Source organism: Neovison vison, chromosome 14 (assembly GCF_020171115.1).
Source record: "Neovison vison isolate M4711 chromosome 14, ASM_NN_V1, whole genome shotgun sequence".
Lineage (NCBI taxonomy): Eukaryota > Metazoa > Chordata > Mammalia > Carnivora > Mustelidae > Neogale > Neogale vison.
Window position 1 is genome coordinate 649,954 of NC_058104.1, and position 14,321 is coordinate 664,274.

At 62.3% G+C, this 14,321-nt stretch overlaps 1 protein-coding gene across 4 annotated transcripts in view; it reads left to right on the forward strand.

Annotated features, from left to right (window-relative positions):
* UNKL (unk like zinc finger) overlaps positions 1-14,321 on the forward strand; it is a 41,595-nt gene that overhangs the window by 18,106 nt on the left and 9,168 nt on the right. For all 4 annotated transcript variants that reach the window (XM_044233610.1, XM_044233611.1, XM_044233613.1 and 1 more), the window contains exons 9-14: positions 1,615-1,677; positions 3,946-4,099; positions 12,448-12,540; positions 12,755-12,982; positions 13,488-13,690; positions 13,812-14,048. In XM_044233610.1, coding sequence (XP_044089545.1) covers positions 1,615-1,677; positions 3,946-4,099; positions 12,448-12,540; positions 12,755-12,982; positions 13,488-13,690; positions 13,812-14,048 — 978 coding nt within the window. The remainder of the gene's footprint in view (positions 1-1,614; positions 1,678-3,945; positions 4,100-12,447; positions 12,541-12,754; positions 12,983-13,487; positions 13,691-13,811; positions 14,049-14,321) is intronic.

The window sequence follows — 14,321 nt, forward strand, 5'->3', positions numbered from 1 at the left end:
CCCCAGGGGCGGGAAGGGGCTGGGGATGGAGTTAATGGGACGAACGTCCGTGAAAATCCCCCACGTCCAGGGTGGGGAGCATCTCCGTGCTGGGGAGGCGGCCCCAGCCCGCAGTGGGACTCTTGCAGACCTCAGCCCGTGCGACTCTAGCTGGCTGCGTTCTTTGCCCTGTCGTTCGTTACACAGTAAATCGACGTAAGTGTGTGCTTCCTGAAGCCCTGTGAGCTCTTTCAGAAGATGGCGGGGCCCGAGGGGAGTTGTGTGCGTCCTGATTGACAGTGGTCGGTCAGAAACACAGGTTATAATCTGACCCCAGGCAGAGGGTGTTGGAACCGGACTGGCATGGGGACAGCTGACACTGGGTGTCACAGGAATGTGGTGTGGGGTGTCCAGGCACCCTCAGCGGGGAGGGGCCTGGAAGAAGGGGTGAGGTTGCCCTCAGGGAGCCCTATATTCTGAAGGCAAGCAGAATGGTTTCGGGGTAACCTTGCTTTCCTCAGTGTCACTTAGCCTGGAAGCATAGATACCCAGGTCTTTGGTCAGTGACTTTGGAAGCCCTCAGCCTGCTCTGCAGGGAGGAGGTCACTTCTGGACAAGAGAGCTGAAGGGGATTCAGAAGAATCTGGCTTGAACCCGTGGCCCATTGCCCTGCGAAAGGAGGGGCCCCAATCAGCACTTCTCTGGACACCTTCCCCGCCTCGCCCCCTGGGGATCATTCTGGGTTCTTTTGTGATTCCAGAAGGCAAAAAAAGAAAGGAAGAAAGGCCAGGATGCCCTGAGCCACCGCTGAATTCACGTATTGTAAAATGAGTTATAAAAATCCGAATATTCCGATGATCTGAAGGACATTTTGGTCCACGGTTCTTGTGTGGATGCTGACCTGGGCAGAGCCGATGCTGAGCTCTGAGCACAGCCTTCGTCGGGCCCAGCGGGCCCAGCAGATGGCTTGTCAGTCAGGGTTTCTATATGTGTAGGGGAGAAAAAAACATTTCTCACCACCCTCTTTGGTTCAAGGCCAGGCCCCTGCAATTTAAACTGATAAAAGGAGAAAAGGGTTATTATGTATCCATTTAGAAGTCTTCATAGAGAAGCAGTTAGATGTGGCAGTTTAATACCCTTTTAACGACAAGTAGTGAGCCGTGCAGGACCAGCGAGACAAAAGCAACAGGGTTTCTGTTTCCAGGGGGGTGAGCTGTGGGACAGTAAACGCATGGGGGAAGTAAGCTCAGGCCAGGGTTACTTAGTGAGGCCTATTCTGTGAACACGGTGCTGGCGTGGGAGAGGGGAGGGTGTGCCTTCACGAAGGAAGCTTACTCTGCCTTCCCGGCTTTCTGCAGTTTTAGTGGAAGAGCCCTTTGCTTCCAGCTCAAGCCTGACTGCTGGTGGGCTTGGGGAGTGGGGGTTGCGGTGCAGAGCTCCCCCCGACCCCTGCCAGGACCAGCCCGGAGGTCAGAGGTCAGGGAGCAGGTGGGAGAGACAGATTCAGACCTGAGGGAGGGTAACGACATGAACACCTTTGCTGTCTCCTGAGCCATCCGTACTCGGCCTTGTGCGCATTAGCGAGGCTTGGGCGTCTGTGTGCCTGGAGCCCACCACTGCCTCCTTCTGTTGCAGGCAAAGCGGAGAGAGTCCCCTGCCGAGGGCAGCCACCGGACCAGCGAGCAGGACGGCAAGCAGGTACTTGCGACCTCTCCAGCCGCTGTCATCTGTGGTGTCCTTGTTTCCACTTGCCTTCCTCCCAAACTGGCCTGTGCCTCTGTCTTTCATTCGAATGTTCAGAAAATGCTGCTGTTGCCCTTTGGAAACAACAGAAGCCCCCAGCATTGTCCTCACAGGGAGCACGGGGTGCCCTTCGCGGCCCGTCTGCGTGTGTCTTGGAGCTGCCTGAACAGAGCCCACCATGGGGCTGCGTCAGCCACAGCCCCAGCCGCCCTTGAGATCCCCAAGTTGTCCTCCCGGCGTGGGCAGGGCCGGGCCCTCCATCTCGCCTGGCGCTCTCCCCTGCGTCTGGCGCTGTCTGCGATTTCCGCTTTCCATGAGGACGCGGGTCCCCACGAACGCTGGCTGCGGCTGCACTAAGCACTCGGCACACTGATATTTCTGTCGCCGTCCATGCTTGGAAGGCCTGGGGTGCCGAGTGGCCGCCGACGTGCCCCTGTGGGCAAGCACGTCGCTTCTCGTCGTGGGTCTGTGCTGTGGGCTCTGTTCCTAAGTCCTCTGCAGGCGGCGCACCAGGCCTCCCTCCGGCCTGGTCTGCGGCTGTCCCCAGAGGGCTCTGCATCGTGGCTGGACCAAGTTGCGAAGGTTCGTTCTCGTCTCAGGAGCTGTGACAGCAGCAGAAAGGGAGTTGGAAGTGAAAATGCAACTTAGTTATTTTGTGAGGTTGCAAGGGAATCAAAACTGTAAGATGTTCGTTAAGAATCTGAAGCTGGACACATGGGCGATAACAGCTGGTTCACCGGGGGACCCAGGCACCCACCAGCCCAGATACCCCAGGGCATGTTGCGCTGGCCCCCAGCCCATCCTCATGTCCGCCAGCAGCCGGGAGCAAGCTGCCAGGCTCCTCTTCAGGCTCCCGCCCGCATGTACCCGGAGACGCCCTCCATCCCGTCCAGAGCCGGCCTCCAGGACAGCAGGTGCCCCACTGGGGCTTCCCAGGTCACTGCAGTGGCTCCCAGCACTTCCCTGGGACCCCCAGTTTGAAGGTCGCGTGGTTGGAGGCTGGCCTGGCCGTCCTCTGGGGACCCCTCACTTGGCTCTGGACACCTGTGTGCCTGCCGGCGCCAGACCTTCCCTCCGTGTAGCCCCAGGGAGACACGAGTGAGGGTGTCCTCAGGTTTCAGGATTGAGTGTCACCTGATGTCTGCCAAGAACACGTCTTTGCACTGTGACTCCGTGGGTGGAGGAAGCCACAACGGGAGCCTCAAGCCAGCAGCTTCCAGCCGGGCTCAGCGCATGGGGGATGGTGGGCTGCTTGCCCTGCCTTCCTGCCTCAGCCGGGACGGAGCGGGAGCCCGAGCCCCGGGAGCCCAGGGACCTTGCCCTCCAGACTTGGGCGGTTCAGGCTCATGTCACACGTGCGGCAGGGGCTGTCACAGTGTCCCCCGTGCTCACGGCTGGTGCCTGCACCGGGGGCTGAACGCCGCCAGCCGTCCGGGAAACACTCAGAGGAGCTGTCTGTGCAGGGTGGCCTTCCCTCATGAAGCACGTGTTCTTTCTGTTCCTGTCATCGTCATCATCGTGGAAAACGTAACTGGGGCCGACCACGTAGTAAAGCCATCCCGGCCCAGGCTGGCGCGGCCCCTGTCCAAAGCTGACTTCTGTCTCGTTTTGAAGCAAAAACCAGACACCACACGTTTCCCTTCCATGTGGCTACTGGTCCCCGACCGCACGGTGACTGGGGTGCCACCTGCAGGGCCCCGAGCCCTGGCTTGCCCCTTGTCCCGGTCCCGTGGGTCGTCAGTGCGCTGCTGCGCTGCCGGCTGGGCCCCGGGACCGCACTTGTCCTGATCTGAGGCTACCGAGTGAAGTTGCGCGCCTTGCCCTCTGCTTTTTTACCCTTCTCGGGTAATGAGATTATTATTCTGTTTTCAGAAGCGGTGTTGGTTCTCTGCTGATGCCTTTCGGTGGATTTTTTGTTTACTGCCACGTATCTGCTCTTGAAACAGTTTCTGCAGAAAAGGCCATTAAATCGGACACTTTTTAGATGCATCTGTGCCCGTCCCTGGGTGATTGGCAGCTAGTGACTGTCTTGGTCGTTACAACCCACTAGGCAGTTAAAGAACTGAAACATTCAGAGGAGTCGCACTGTGTTATATTTGTTGTGGGGTTGGACATTAGCCAGCTGTTCCGTCTGTGACTGTCCCCGCGCCCCCTTCATTGGCCTCAGTCACGTTGCCGCTCCCCGCACCCGTCTACTCATCTTGTTTCCGTGTCTCTGCGCAGAACCACCTGTCCGTGTCCGCGGTGGCTCACCCGCTCGCCCCTGGTGTGGGGTCCAGCGCTGGCTCCGGCAGCTCCTCCCCGACCGCCCTGCCCACCCTCCCGGCCTGTGCCCACCTGCCCGAGCCCCCCAGCGGTGCTGCCGAGCCTGTCCCAGGTAAGTCTAACACTTCCTGGTTTCCTGACTTCGCTTCGCACTCACGTCGTATCTTTTTAGGGCTCTGTGTCAGGACACGTGGTAGAAGGCTCCTTGTTGTAGAAAAGCCACTGTGTATTAGGCACCTGTCCCGTGGCTGTACTGTCTGTGATCTAGAAACACGCCCCCTAGCAGCAGTCTCCTGGCCCTAAGACAAGAGCAGAGAGTGTGGGGACGAGGCTGGCCGAAGGCGGGGGCGTGGCTGAGTGGTCCTTAGCTGCTGGGAGTCCTTGAGGGTCTGGGGACTGATGACCCAGGTGATTGGAGTCTGGCCAGAGGGAGAGGGTTGTCCTGAGAGCAGGGAGAGGAGGGGTGTGAAGCGGGGGGTGGGGGGGAGAGGGTGACCTCGCCATGCTAGGCAGCACCCCCCGCCCCAGGGCCCCGTCTGGGTGATCCCATGCATGGCCACAGTTGCAGAGGGCTCGCGTTGCTGGCCTGACCCGAGCCCCCATCTTTGTCCCGGTAAAGGGAGACTCGGCAGGGGCTCTGTTCATGGCTCTTGTCGTGCTCTCTGTCCCAGGGCTGGCCGGGACAGTGTGGCTGTGGGTACCACAGGGAAGTCGCTCCGGTGAGAGGCCAGCCCAGTTAGCTCCAGTGCCGTCCGTCCTCTGCACTTGGAGTCCTGGAGCGCATCCTTTCTTTTTCACCTGCTCTCTTGGGGACTGCAGGGGACTGGGAAGGCCCCTGTGTACCTGCATCAGGGCACTACTTGGACGTCAGGTGGCCAGCCCGGGGATGGTACGCTCCTACCCAGAGGTAAACGTCCATGGCTGGTGGCCCGGGGGTGTGTGCATATTGCTTTCCACCCCCTTAAACTTGGGCACCCCGGTCACGGCAGCCCAGGACAGGGAGGAGAGTATCTTTCCAGCGGCCATGCAGATGGCAAATCCTGGACTTGAAGGGGCCACGGAGCCCTGTGGTCCCTCCTGCTGATGTGAGGGATGCCGGACAGGTGAACACAGTCCTGCTCTGGCATCGTGGCCCACTCCGGGGCGCGCTCCGCATCGCTGGCTCAGGCTGGCCTCCCGGCCCCGTGCTCATTCTCAGGAGGGTCTTTAAAGGGTCACTGTTCTACAACCGGGAGACCTTCTGTGGCCAGGCGTGTCTTGCTGCACAGCCCTGGCATTCCTGCATGGGCTCCACCTCGGAGCTGCTTCTTCTGCTGAAGAATCTTCTGGAGTCGAGCTGGCCTTGCCCCCCAGGATGGGAAGCTGGGGGGCAGAGAGGGGACTCCCGATGCAGCTGCCCCATCCCCCCACCAGCTTTCCCCCCTGAGCCCTGAACTTCTCAAACTTGTGACTCTTGCTTCCATGCTCTGGGCTTTTCTGGAAATTCTGTCCACGCAGCTGTGAGAACCGCCAGCGGCTCTCCCCTGGGCTCTTCCTTAGACTGGCTTGTTGCTTCAAAGCTTACCTCCTTCGTGGGTGGGTTCTGCGTCCGTTTTCTTATAAGCAAAACCAAACACACATGTGTTTTAGCTTGACGTGAAATGGGGGTGGAACGAGGTGTTCCTCTTGAACCACAGATGTGATGTGGACTCGACGTGGCCAGTGGGCTGGAGAACTCAGCCGAGTCGCACGTGCTGGCAGAGACTCGGAGGCGGCGGGGTGGTGGTGCCAGCGTGTGCGAGCTGTCTGGCCACTGGGCAGGTCCCCTGGCTTGGGGGCTGAGTGGTTAGTTATGCAAGGAGCGCCATCTGTATCGTGTGTCTCTAAGTGGCTCCCCTAGAGAATGCTAGACTGAGGCGCTTGGCTGCCGGACACGTGTGGTTAAAGACCCGAGCCTGGCTTGGGCACATGCACCGGCGCGCACTGGATGCCTTTGTTTCCAGCTGGAAAGGAGCCAGGAAGCTGTTGCTCTGAATGGCATGTTTGATTTTACTGTTTTGGGTTTTATGTGTAAAATGCAGAGATTAAAAAAAAAAAAAAAAGCTTATTTTCCTAGTTCACAGGTAGTCATAGTAAAATTGGAGACTCCTACACAGGCAGTCAGGGAAGAAAATCCCTGCCCTAAGCAGGCGAGGCCACATTCAGCTCTGCCCCCAGACCCCCAAACGGACAGAGCTGGGGGCACCTGCGCCTTGAGAGTGGCCTCGTGGCAGTGTGGCGGCCCCAGGGGAATCCGCGTCTTCTCAGTGTCCCCAGCTATCACCCTTCCGTCAGGGTCCTCGGCCTGTTTGTGTCACGGAGTGTTTGCAGGTCCTTCTTCCGCTCACCTCAGTGTTCCCCGAACCAGCTGCCCAGAGGTAGCATTGCCTGCTGACACAGTACGTTTTCGGTGCCACTGCTGTTAGAATCAGGGGCTGCTGCTGTCATCGTTTTCTCTGGACATCATCGCGTGTGGTCATACCCCAGTCTACAGGCCCAGTTAGGACTCCTCAGAACTACCCTCTGGTCCCAGGAGGGCCCTTGCCAGCGGCCTTCCTGCTGCTGAGGACCCCCACACTGCGGGGCACCTGGAAAGAGCCTGCCCTACCTGCAGGGGCTGGCGGGTGCAGACAACGCGGTGGCCTCATGGAGGCTGGTGTGGCTTGGGTTCTGACTTTATGGTGCTCTGCCCATGGGGAATGAGTAAACGCTCGTGTGAGTAGATGCTGTTTGCAAACTAATTGTGTGATTGGTGGGTTTAGTGGAATCATTTCAGGGCACTTGGTGGATTTCCTTTCCTTTGCCTTCCACTTCATACCAGCGGGTTTCCGATTAAAATAGTGACCCTGAAATAGTCCTGGTGCAGCTCATTGCCAGGAGTGGCCCGGAGTCAAGGGTGGGAGAGCCTTCATCCAGAGACCAGATGGACTATGGAGGGGAAGGGGGGGGCGCAGGGCTGTGGGCAGCTGGCTCGCAGCGACCTCGAGGGCAGGGGTCTGGGCAGGGGGCCTGGCCCCGGGCCATGGCGTGCTCTGTGGTGTGCTCGTTTCCATCTGAGCGTGTCTGGACGGGAGATAAGGTCCTTCACCTGAACAAAAGCGGCCCTGCCAGGCAGAGCCCCTTCGGGCACCTGGACGTGGGCTTTGCGCACACCGCCTCGAGGTGCCGGTGTCAGGAGGTGCGCGCCCCTCTGGGGTCCCATCTACAGGGCGGCAAGGAACTGGGTGCTGCGAGGACTCGGGCTGGCGGGGTCCCGGACCCCGCCCGCGGCGCCCCCGACAGGAGCAGCGGGGACGGGGCCGGCGCGGCCGAAGGGTTTGGTCACCAGGGGCGGGGCCGGGGCCGGCGCAGATCTAAGGGTTGCGTCACCGGTGGCGGGGCTGGCGCTGGGTGAGTAGGAGGGTCGAGTTGTTCGGGGGGGTGGGGCCGGCGCTGGGTGGGTGGGGCTGGTCTCAGGGTTACGTCACCCAGGGGTGGGCCGAAGGGTTGCGTCACTCGGGGGCGGGCCCGACGCAGGGCGGGCGGGGCGCGGGCTGCGTTTGAATCGGCGGCGGCGGCGGCGCGGTGGACGGTGAGTCAGCAACGTCAGCCCCGCGCTGTCTGGGTGTGGGTCGTCGTTATGCGGAACTAGCTGTGCACCCCGGGCGAGGTGAGAGCCAACTCCGTCTCGACGCGCCTCTCCGCCAGGAGAGCAAACACCCCTCCCGGTTGCGCTTCCTCCCCAGGTGCGCCATGTCCCCACGTGCCCACCTCCCCAGGTGAGGTGCGTCTCCCACCTCTCTGCTTTTCCAGTTCCCCGGTGGGCCTCCTCCCCAGGTGCGCTACCCCGTGCACCGAGCCCCCTCCCCCAGGCGAAGTGTGTCTCCCATCCCCCTCTCACCTTCCTCCTTCCCAGGTGCACCTCCCCTCGCCTCCAGGTGCTGCTCGTACCCGTTGTCGTCGCGTCTGTGCCCAGCCAGGGGTGGCACCCAGGTGTCAATACCAGCTCCCTTAGAGGCTGTCAGTGGTGTGAATGCAAACAGACCCTTTTGGGGAACCTGCTCTGCAGAGGCGCCCGCGGGTTCCCTGCGTGGGCGGGAGCCGCGGGGCTTCTTCAGGGGGGCCTGCATCACCTAGCAGAGGTGCTTTGGCTCCTAGTGACGGCGGGGTTCCTGCCTGGTCCTGCCGGGGATCGTCACCTGCACTGTTGGAAATTCAGGCCGGTGGGTGAGCGGGTTTGCCGGGTGCTTCTCCATGCTGTCTTAGGGGAGGACGGTCTGCTGGGGGGCATCCGGCCCTGGGTGGGGAGCACCTTCGCGTCAGGGCTGCCCCATGCTGGTCTTTAATTCTGTGCACTGTGCTCGTTGTCCCTATGTGTCCTTTGACCCTGAAGGACCGCGTGGCCTCCTGAATGTGCTGTGTCACGTCAGGATCCGGGGATTGCCAGGGCCGTTACTCAGCAGCTCTCCGCGGATTTCTCACCAAGGTCTGGGTGGTTCCTGGTGGCTGGGCAAGGCGGGTTCTGGGTCCGATGGCACAGCTTACGTAATTTAGCTTTGATTTTGAGCGTTCAAGCCTTTTTTTAAAGTCTGCTTTCCTTTGAGAGAATATCCCAGAGGACTTGGGTCTGACCCAGAGCAGTGATGTGGAGCAGCCATGGGTCCTGCTCGGAGATGAGCAGCTGGTGCGCCCCAGACCGCACGCTGGCTGTGCTGTCCTGGGCTGTGGGTCCCTCTCTGCCCCCTCTGCTCCTGAGGCTGGGGGAGGGGGGGCCTCTCTGCTGAGTCATGGAGTGGGGGTGGGGGACTGTGAGAAGTTAAATCTTTTCCAGGTGAGGAAAGGCTCTTGGTTCAGCTTCTTCTCCCCCATGGTCGGTTCATTTGTGCCTTTGTTATGAGAAAGTGTTTCTAGAACTTTGTTGGGTTAAAGCATGCCACACCTAATCTGGTGCTGAAGGTTGAGGCCCCGTCATCAGGCCTGGCTGGCCTGCGTGTCCAGGACAGAGGGTTGGGACCCCAGGCCTGCGCCAGAAGGGTGGGTTTGGGCCTTCCATCCTTTGTGGCCACTGTGCAGAGCGCAGAGAGGTGGGGGCAGGGCAGGTGGGGGGGGCGGAGTTCGCTTTCAGCATGTGAGTCTGCAGGGGGTCCAGGCAGACAACCAAAACGAGGGTTTGGGAGGCTGAGCAGAAGTTCTCGCAGGATGAGGGGAGCCGATGGAAGGTTTGGTTAGGCTGCAGCCTACGGCAGTGTCTAGTGTCAAAAGTCCCAGAGGAAGAGCCATGGTGGGGGCAGGGTCTGGCCCCGGTGGCCACGAGCATGCCAAGGGGCACAGTCTCCACCGGAGGTAGGACTCTTGACGTGCCAGGATTGGCATTTTAGAAAGGCCCCTTGTGGGACAACGTGGTGGGGCACAAGGGGTAGCCCGCAGAGACCGCTGGAGCTTAGGGCCCTCGGTTGTGCAGGTTCCGGGAGGATGGAGGGGCTGAGGGCTCCTCCTGGGGCCCTGCTGAGCGCATGAGCCCTGGCGCAGGGGGGTGGGGGGATCTGTGTCCCCAGAGTTTGGGAAGCTGCTGATGGGGCAGTGGGCCTCTCCTTGGTAGGAGGAGGCAGAGTGTCTACGCAGGGGGGGATGTTGACATCCCAGGGTTAGGGCTGCTGAAGCGGATTGTGTGGCTGTGGATCAAGCAGTGGAGGGGCTACTGGGCCTCCCCAGGCCCCCCAGAGAGGATGGGAGGTTTGAGAAGGGGGTCCTGGTAGGGGAGGGGAGGGCAAGGTGGTGCTGGGGAGAGGGTGCTGCCTTTTCCCACAGCATGGAGGCATGGGTGCAAGGCTGGAGGGCAAGGTTTATTTTTATTTTATTTTTTTTTTTGGAGGGCAAGGTTTAGCAGTAGTTTGGGGTAAGGTGGGGACAGGATGTCAAGGGGGGGTTGGTCAGCGAGGGGTGGGCATGGGTGAGGGGCGTCAGGGTCAGCAGTGTCTTCTCCAGGAGCAGGTGGATCCTCTGGGCAGTTCATAGTTCTATTCGAGGAGGGTCCCAGGAGCTCTGGGCCTTTGGTCTGTGGGAGGTGTCTGTCCTTGGCCCCCATTATTGTGGGTTGAATTTTGTGTCCTCAGAAGGTAGCTCTCAGTTCTAATCCCTGAGAACAGGATTTTATTTGGAAACAGGCCTTGTGGATGTAGTCAAGGTAAAACGAGGTCATGTGCATGGGTCCTAACCCAGTGCGATGTGTCTAAGAAGGTGACAATTCAGCCCGGATGTGGAGGGGTGGCCATGGGACAGCTGAGGCCAGGGCTGGGGTGTCCACCGGCCCAAGACTGCCAGGGGTTGCCAGCAACACTGGCAGGACTGAGCCTGCCCCGGAGCCATGGGAGGAAGCTGGCCCTGTGGACCTTGCTCTCACCTTCTCTCCTAACAGTGCGGTGGACTCGTGGGGCGGATTTGTGGGGCACTGTTGGAAGCCACCTCCAGTGGTGCTCGGTTTGGGTGCAGGTGGCCTGTGCTGCTGGGTCTTAGGAAGGAGCGGGCCAGCAGGTGGGCGTGTGTGTGTGTGGGGGGGTCCTGGCTGTAAAGAAAGGCCGGAGAAGCACGGGCTGGGGAAGCCCACCAGGAGGAAGGGGCCCTGTGGGCCCCAGCTGAGCCGTGTCTGCCTGAGGGACACGATCTGTCCGTTGTCCCTGCAGCCATCCGGTGCAGGGCTGCCGGGGGCTTCCAGTGCCACAGTGGGTTCCCTGGCTGCTCTGGCGCGGGGTCTTTCTCTACAGCCCCACGGAGGACCACAGCCCGGTGTCCTGCGCTCGGCTCCTCGGCTTCTTGCTCCTCAGAACAGCAGGGGGTGGGCTCGCGGCAGCCACTGTGCGTGCTCATCTCCTCCCTGGATGGGAGCCACAGGAGCCCCTAAAACCTTTGTTGGAAGAGTGTTTCCTACTAAGCGGGCAGGCCGCAGTGGGGGTGGGGGAGGCCAGCTGACCTGGGTACAGTTCTGTTGGGCATGGGAATCCAAAGCAGGGTGGGGGGGCAGGGCGGGGCATGCCTGCACGGTGCCCCCCGCTGTGCACTCCCGGCCATGCCTGCCGCCGCCCCCAGTCCCAGTCCCAGGGATCCCACATCTCCCCTCCACATGGGCTGGAGGACGGGGTGGTGTGTGCCTGCGCTAGGACACTTAGCCTGGGGCTCCCTTTAGGCCGGCCACTAGGAGTCTGCGGAGCACAAGGCACCATCCCTGCGGCCAGCTCAGTGGGCTTCACGGTGGTGAGCGGTGTCCACCAGCCCTAGGAACAGGGAAGGGGTGGTGTGGCTGGGGGCCCCCAGTGGGGCCAGACCCCAGCTCTGATCCGCAGGCGTCCTGCAGCCGGCTCCCGGGAAGTCTGCCCATCCCAGGCCTGCGGTGGTTCCGAAGTCCCGTTTCTAATTCTCTCCCCCTCCCTGCCTGGGTTTCCCCGGTAACTACAGTAATTGCCTGGTAATTACGGTAGATGCTTTTTGTTTGAAGGGTGGTAGTTTCTCTGCAGCCGCCGGGAGGTTTGGGCTTCACTCCTGGACTTCGCTGCTGGCCTTGGTCATGGTCCCCCTGCTGCTTCCGGGCATGTCCCTGGAGCCACAGCACGGCCAGGAGTCTGGGCCCAGCCGAGGGCGGGATGTGGTCAGCAACGAGCAGTGGCTCCTCTTCCTGGTGCCTCTGGTTTGCTGTCATTTGTCAGAGTTCAGGCGACTTGGATACTAGGAGGCTGGGGGCAGGGCTGAAGCAGAAGGCTCCAGAAGTGTGGCTCACAGACCCCGAACGAGCAGGCCCAACTTGGGCCTCCAGGGTGCATGCCTCGGGCTCTGGCATGGCCTTCGGGCCCGGGGCTCTGGGGGCGGGCGACACCCTGTGGCTTCCAGAGACTGTTCCTGTTGCACCTGACGGGCCGTCGGGGGGTCAGAGGGCCTGCTGGCTGGCAGGGGAGGAGCAAGGCTCAGCCACACGGGAAAGGCCACCTGCTTCACAGAAGGGTGCACGGTGGGGCTGTGTGGCTGACCTCGTGCTGTGCCTTCAGCACCCCGGGGTCTTCTGTGGACCCTGGGCTGGAAGATGGCGGCAGCTTGGGCCCAGCGGGTGTCCCGGGAGTCACACAAATGGCTGGTGGGGGTGTCCTCTGGCCGCCCCTTCCCTGAGTCGACCGCTGTGTAGCTGCTGGAATTGAGAAGCTCTTGGGGCTGCTGGCCCAGAGCCAGGTGCCTGGGGGCCGGTGTCAGAGGGGAAGGGGATGAGGGGAGGGAGACCCCTGCTTGCAGGAGAGGGAACGCTTTGGGAGGTGGGGAGCCCCATGTTGTTCCAGGCCTCAATTCCAGTAACAGACGGGCCTAGAGCGTGCCGGGGTCCCAGAAGCCCTACCGGCGCCGTGGTCTGGGCAAGGAGAGCGCGCATGTCTCGCAGGGGCCAGGCTCTGGTGCGGCCCCACACTCACAGGACATCCTGTTCTCCAGGTCCTGCTCTGGACCTTCATCTCTGCGACGTTGGCCTCCCCGCCCTAGACAGAGAGCTGGAAGAGCATGACAGCGCCGACCTGGGCCCGGCAGGTAGGACAGCGCACCGGGGCTATTGGCTGGGCTGGCCAGGCTTTCTCTTCAGAGGGTCCCATGGCCAGTCTGTGGTCAGCCCCCCGACCCCTCGGGGCCTCTGGCCTAGCATCATGGTCTCTGCAGAGACCTGGGCACAGCCACCACGGTCCTGCACGATGGTCAGGCCAGCCCCAGCCCCACCCGCTCACTCAACCACGTCCGCTCTCCGCAGGTCCGAGGTCACTGGGGGGCTCGGTGCCTGTCACCGTCCCGGGCTGCCCGCCCCGCTCCCCGTCCCTGCACTCATCCTCATCGCTGTCCACCTCCCCGCTCAGCTCGCTGTCCCAGTCCCTGTCGGGGCCTCTCGTCTCCTCGGCCATGACGCCCCCCCAGCAGCCGCCGGCCCTCAGGTCGGAGCCCGGGGCGCTGGGCCCCTCCGCCGCATCCTACAGCTCCTTAGGTGAGCCGGGCCCCCCAACGTGGTTGCACCGCCTGGACTCGGGGGCGGCCACTGCCCGAGGGGGTCCCCTGTCCAGTCTGCTGGCAGTGCTTTGGGGCAAGAGGATGGGCTGTACACGTAGCCTGCTGTCAGGGTGGCCCTGTCACCTGGGAGTAGGGGGACCTGGGATGTCACTTGGGACCCAGCGCACAGTGGCACCAGCCCTCGCTTTATTTCCTCATCAGGGACGGTTCACTCGTGTGCCGCCCCTGACACTCTCAGGCCCCACATGCCTCCCCGTAGGCGACCCCACAGCTCCCGGGCCTCCAGACTGAAGCGAGGGGGTTTCGGGGGCCAGGGTTCGCGCGGTGACAGCTCTGACCTCAGTTCCTCTTCTGCTTACGCGCCCTGAGTGGCCGGGAAGAGGCTGCAGCAAAAGATGGTGGTGGGGGTAGCTGTCAGCGGGGCCCAGAGGTGGCGTTTCAGCACTGCTGCCAGTGACCGCTCCCGTCTCCTCCACACACAGGCTTGAACGGCGTCCCCGGGAGCATCTGGGACTTTGTTTCCGGCAGCTTCTCACCCAGTCCGTCCCCCATCCTGAACAGCGGCCCCGCCCCGCCGGCAAGCACGAGTCCCAGCGGTGCTGAGCTAGCACGTGTCCGGCGGCAGCTGGACGAGGCCAAGAGGAAGATCCGGCAGTGGGAGGAGTCCTGGCAGCAGGTGAAGCAGGTGCGTGCCAGTGGGGCACAAGGGGGCTGGCAGGGAGGCGGGACAGGTGCGCCCATGGCCCGGGGGGGGGGCGCACCCCGTGCTGCCCGCTGCTGCAGCCCCCTCTCCCCCTGGGTTGCAGGCCTGTGACGCGTGGCAGCGGGAGGCGCAGGAGGCGAAGGAGCGGGCCCTGGCGGCAGACAGCGCGCGGCAGCTGGCGCTGCAGAAGAAGGAGGAGGTGGAGGCCCAGTTCCGGCGGCTGCAGGAGGAGCTGGAGGGCCGCGGGCTGCGGCGCTGCGCCGATCTGGGTGCCGTCCCTCTGCCCCAGCTGCACTCGCTGCAGAGTCGGCTGCGCCTGGACTTGGAAGCCGTGGACGGGGTGAGTCGTGGTGTTGGCTCCAGGCAGCTGCCAAGGCCAGCGGTGCCGGTCTGTCCCCTCCCTGCTGGCTCTGCCCTCGGAGGAGGGGGACGGGCTGGGCACCCCTCTCGCCAGGCGGGATCAGAGCCAGAGCGGCCCCTCCCTGAGGTCGCCCCAGGTCCCAGGGCAGATCTCTGCCTGCTTCCACCCTTTGTGTTCTCCACTCTGGGCTGTAAATCCCTTCCACACCAGGGCCTGTTGTGAGAACATCTGGAAGGTTCCACGGCCCTCACG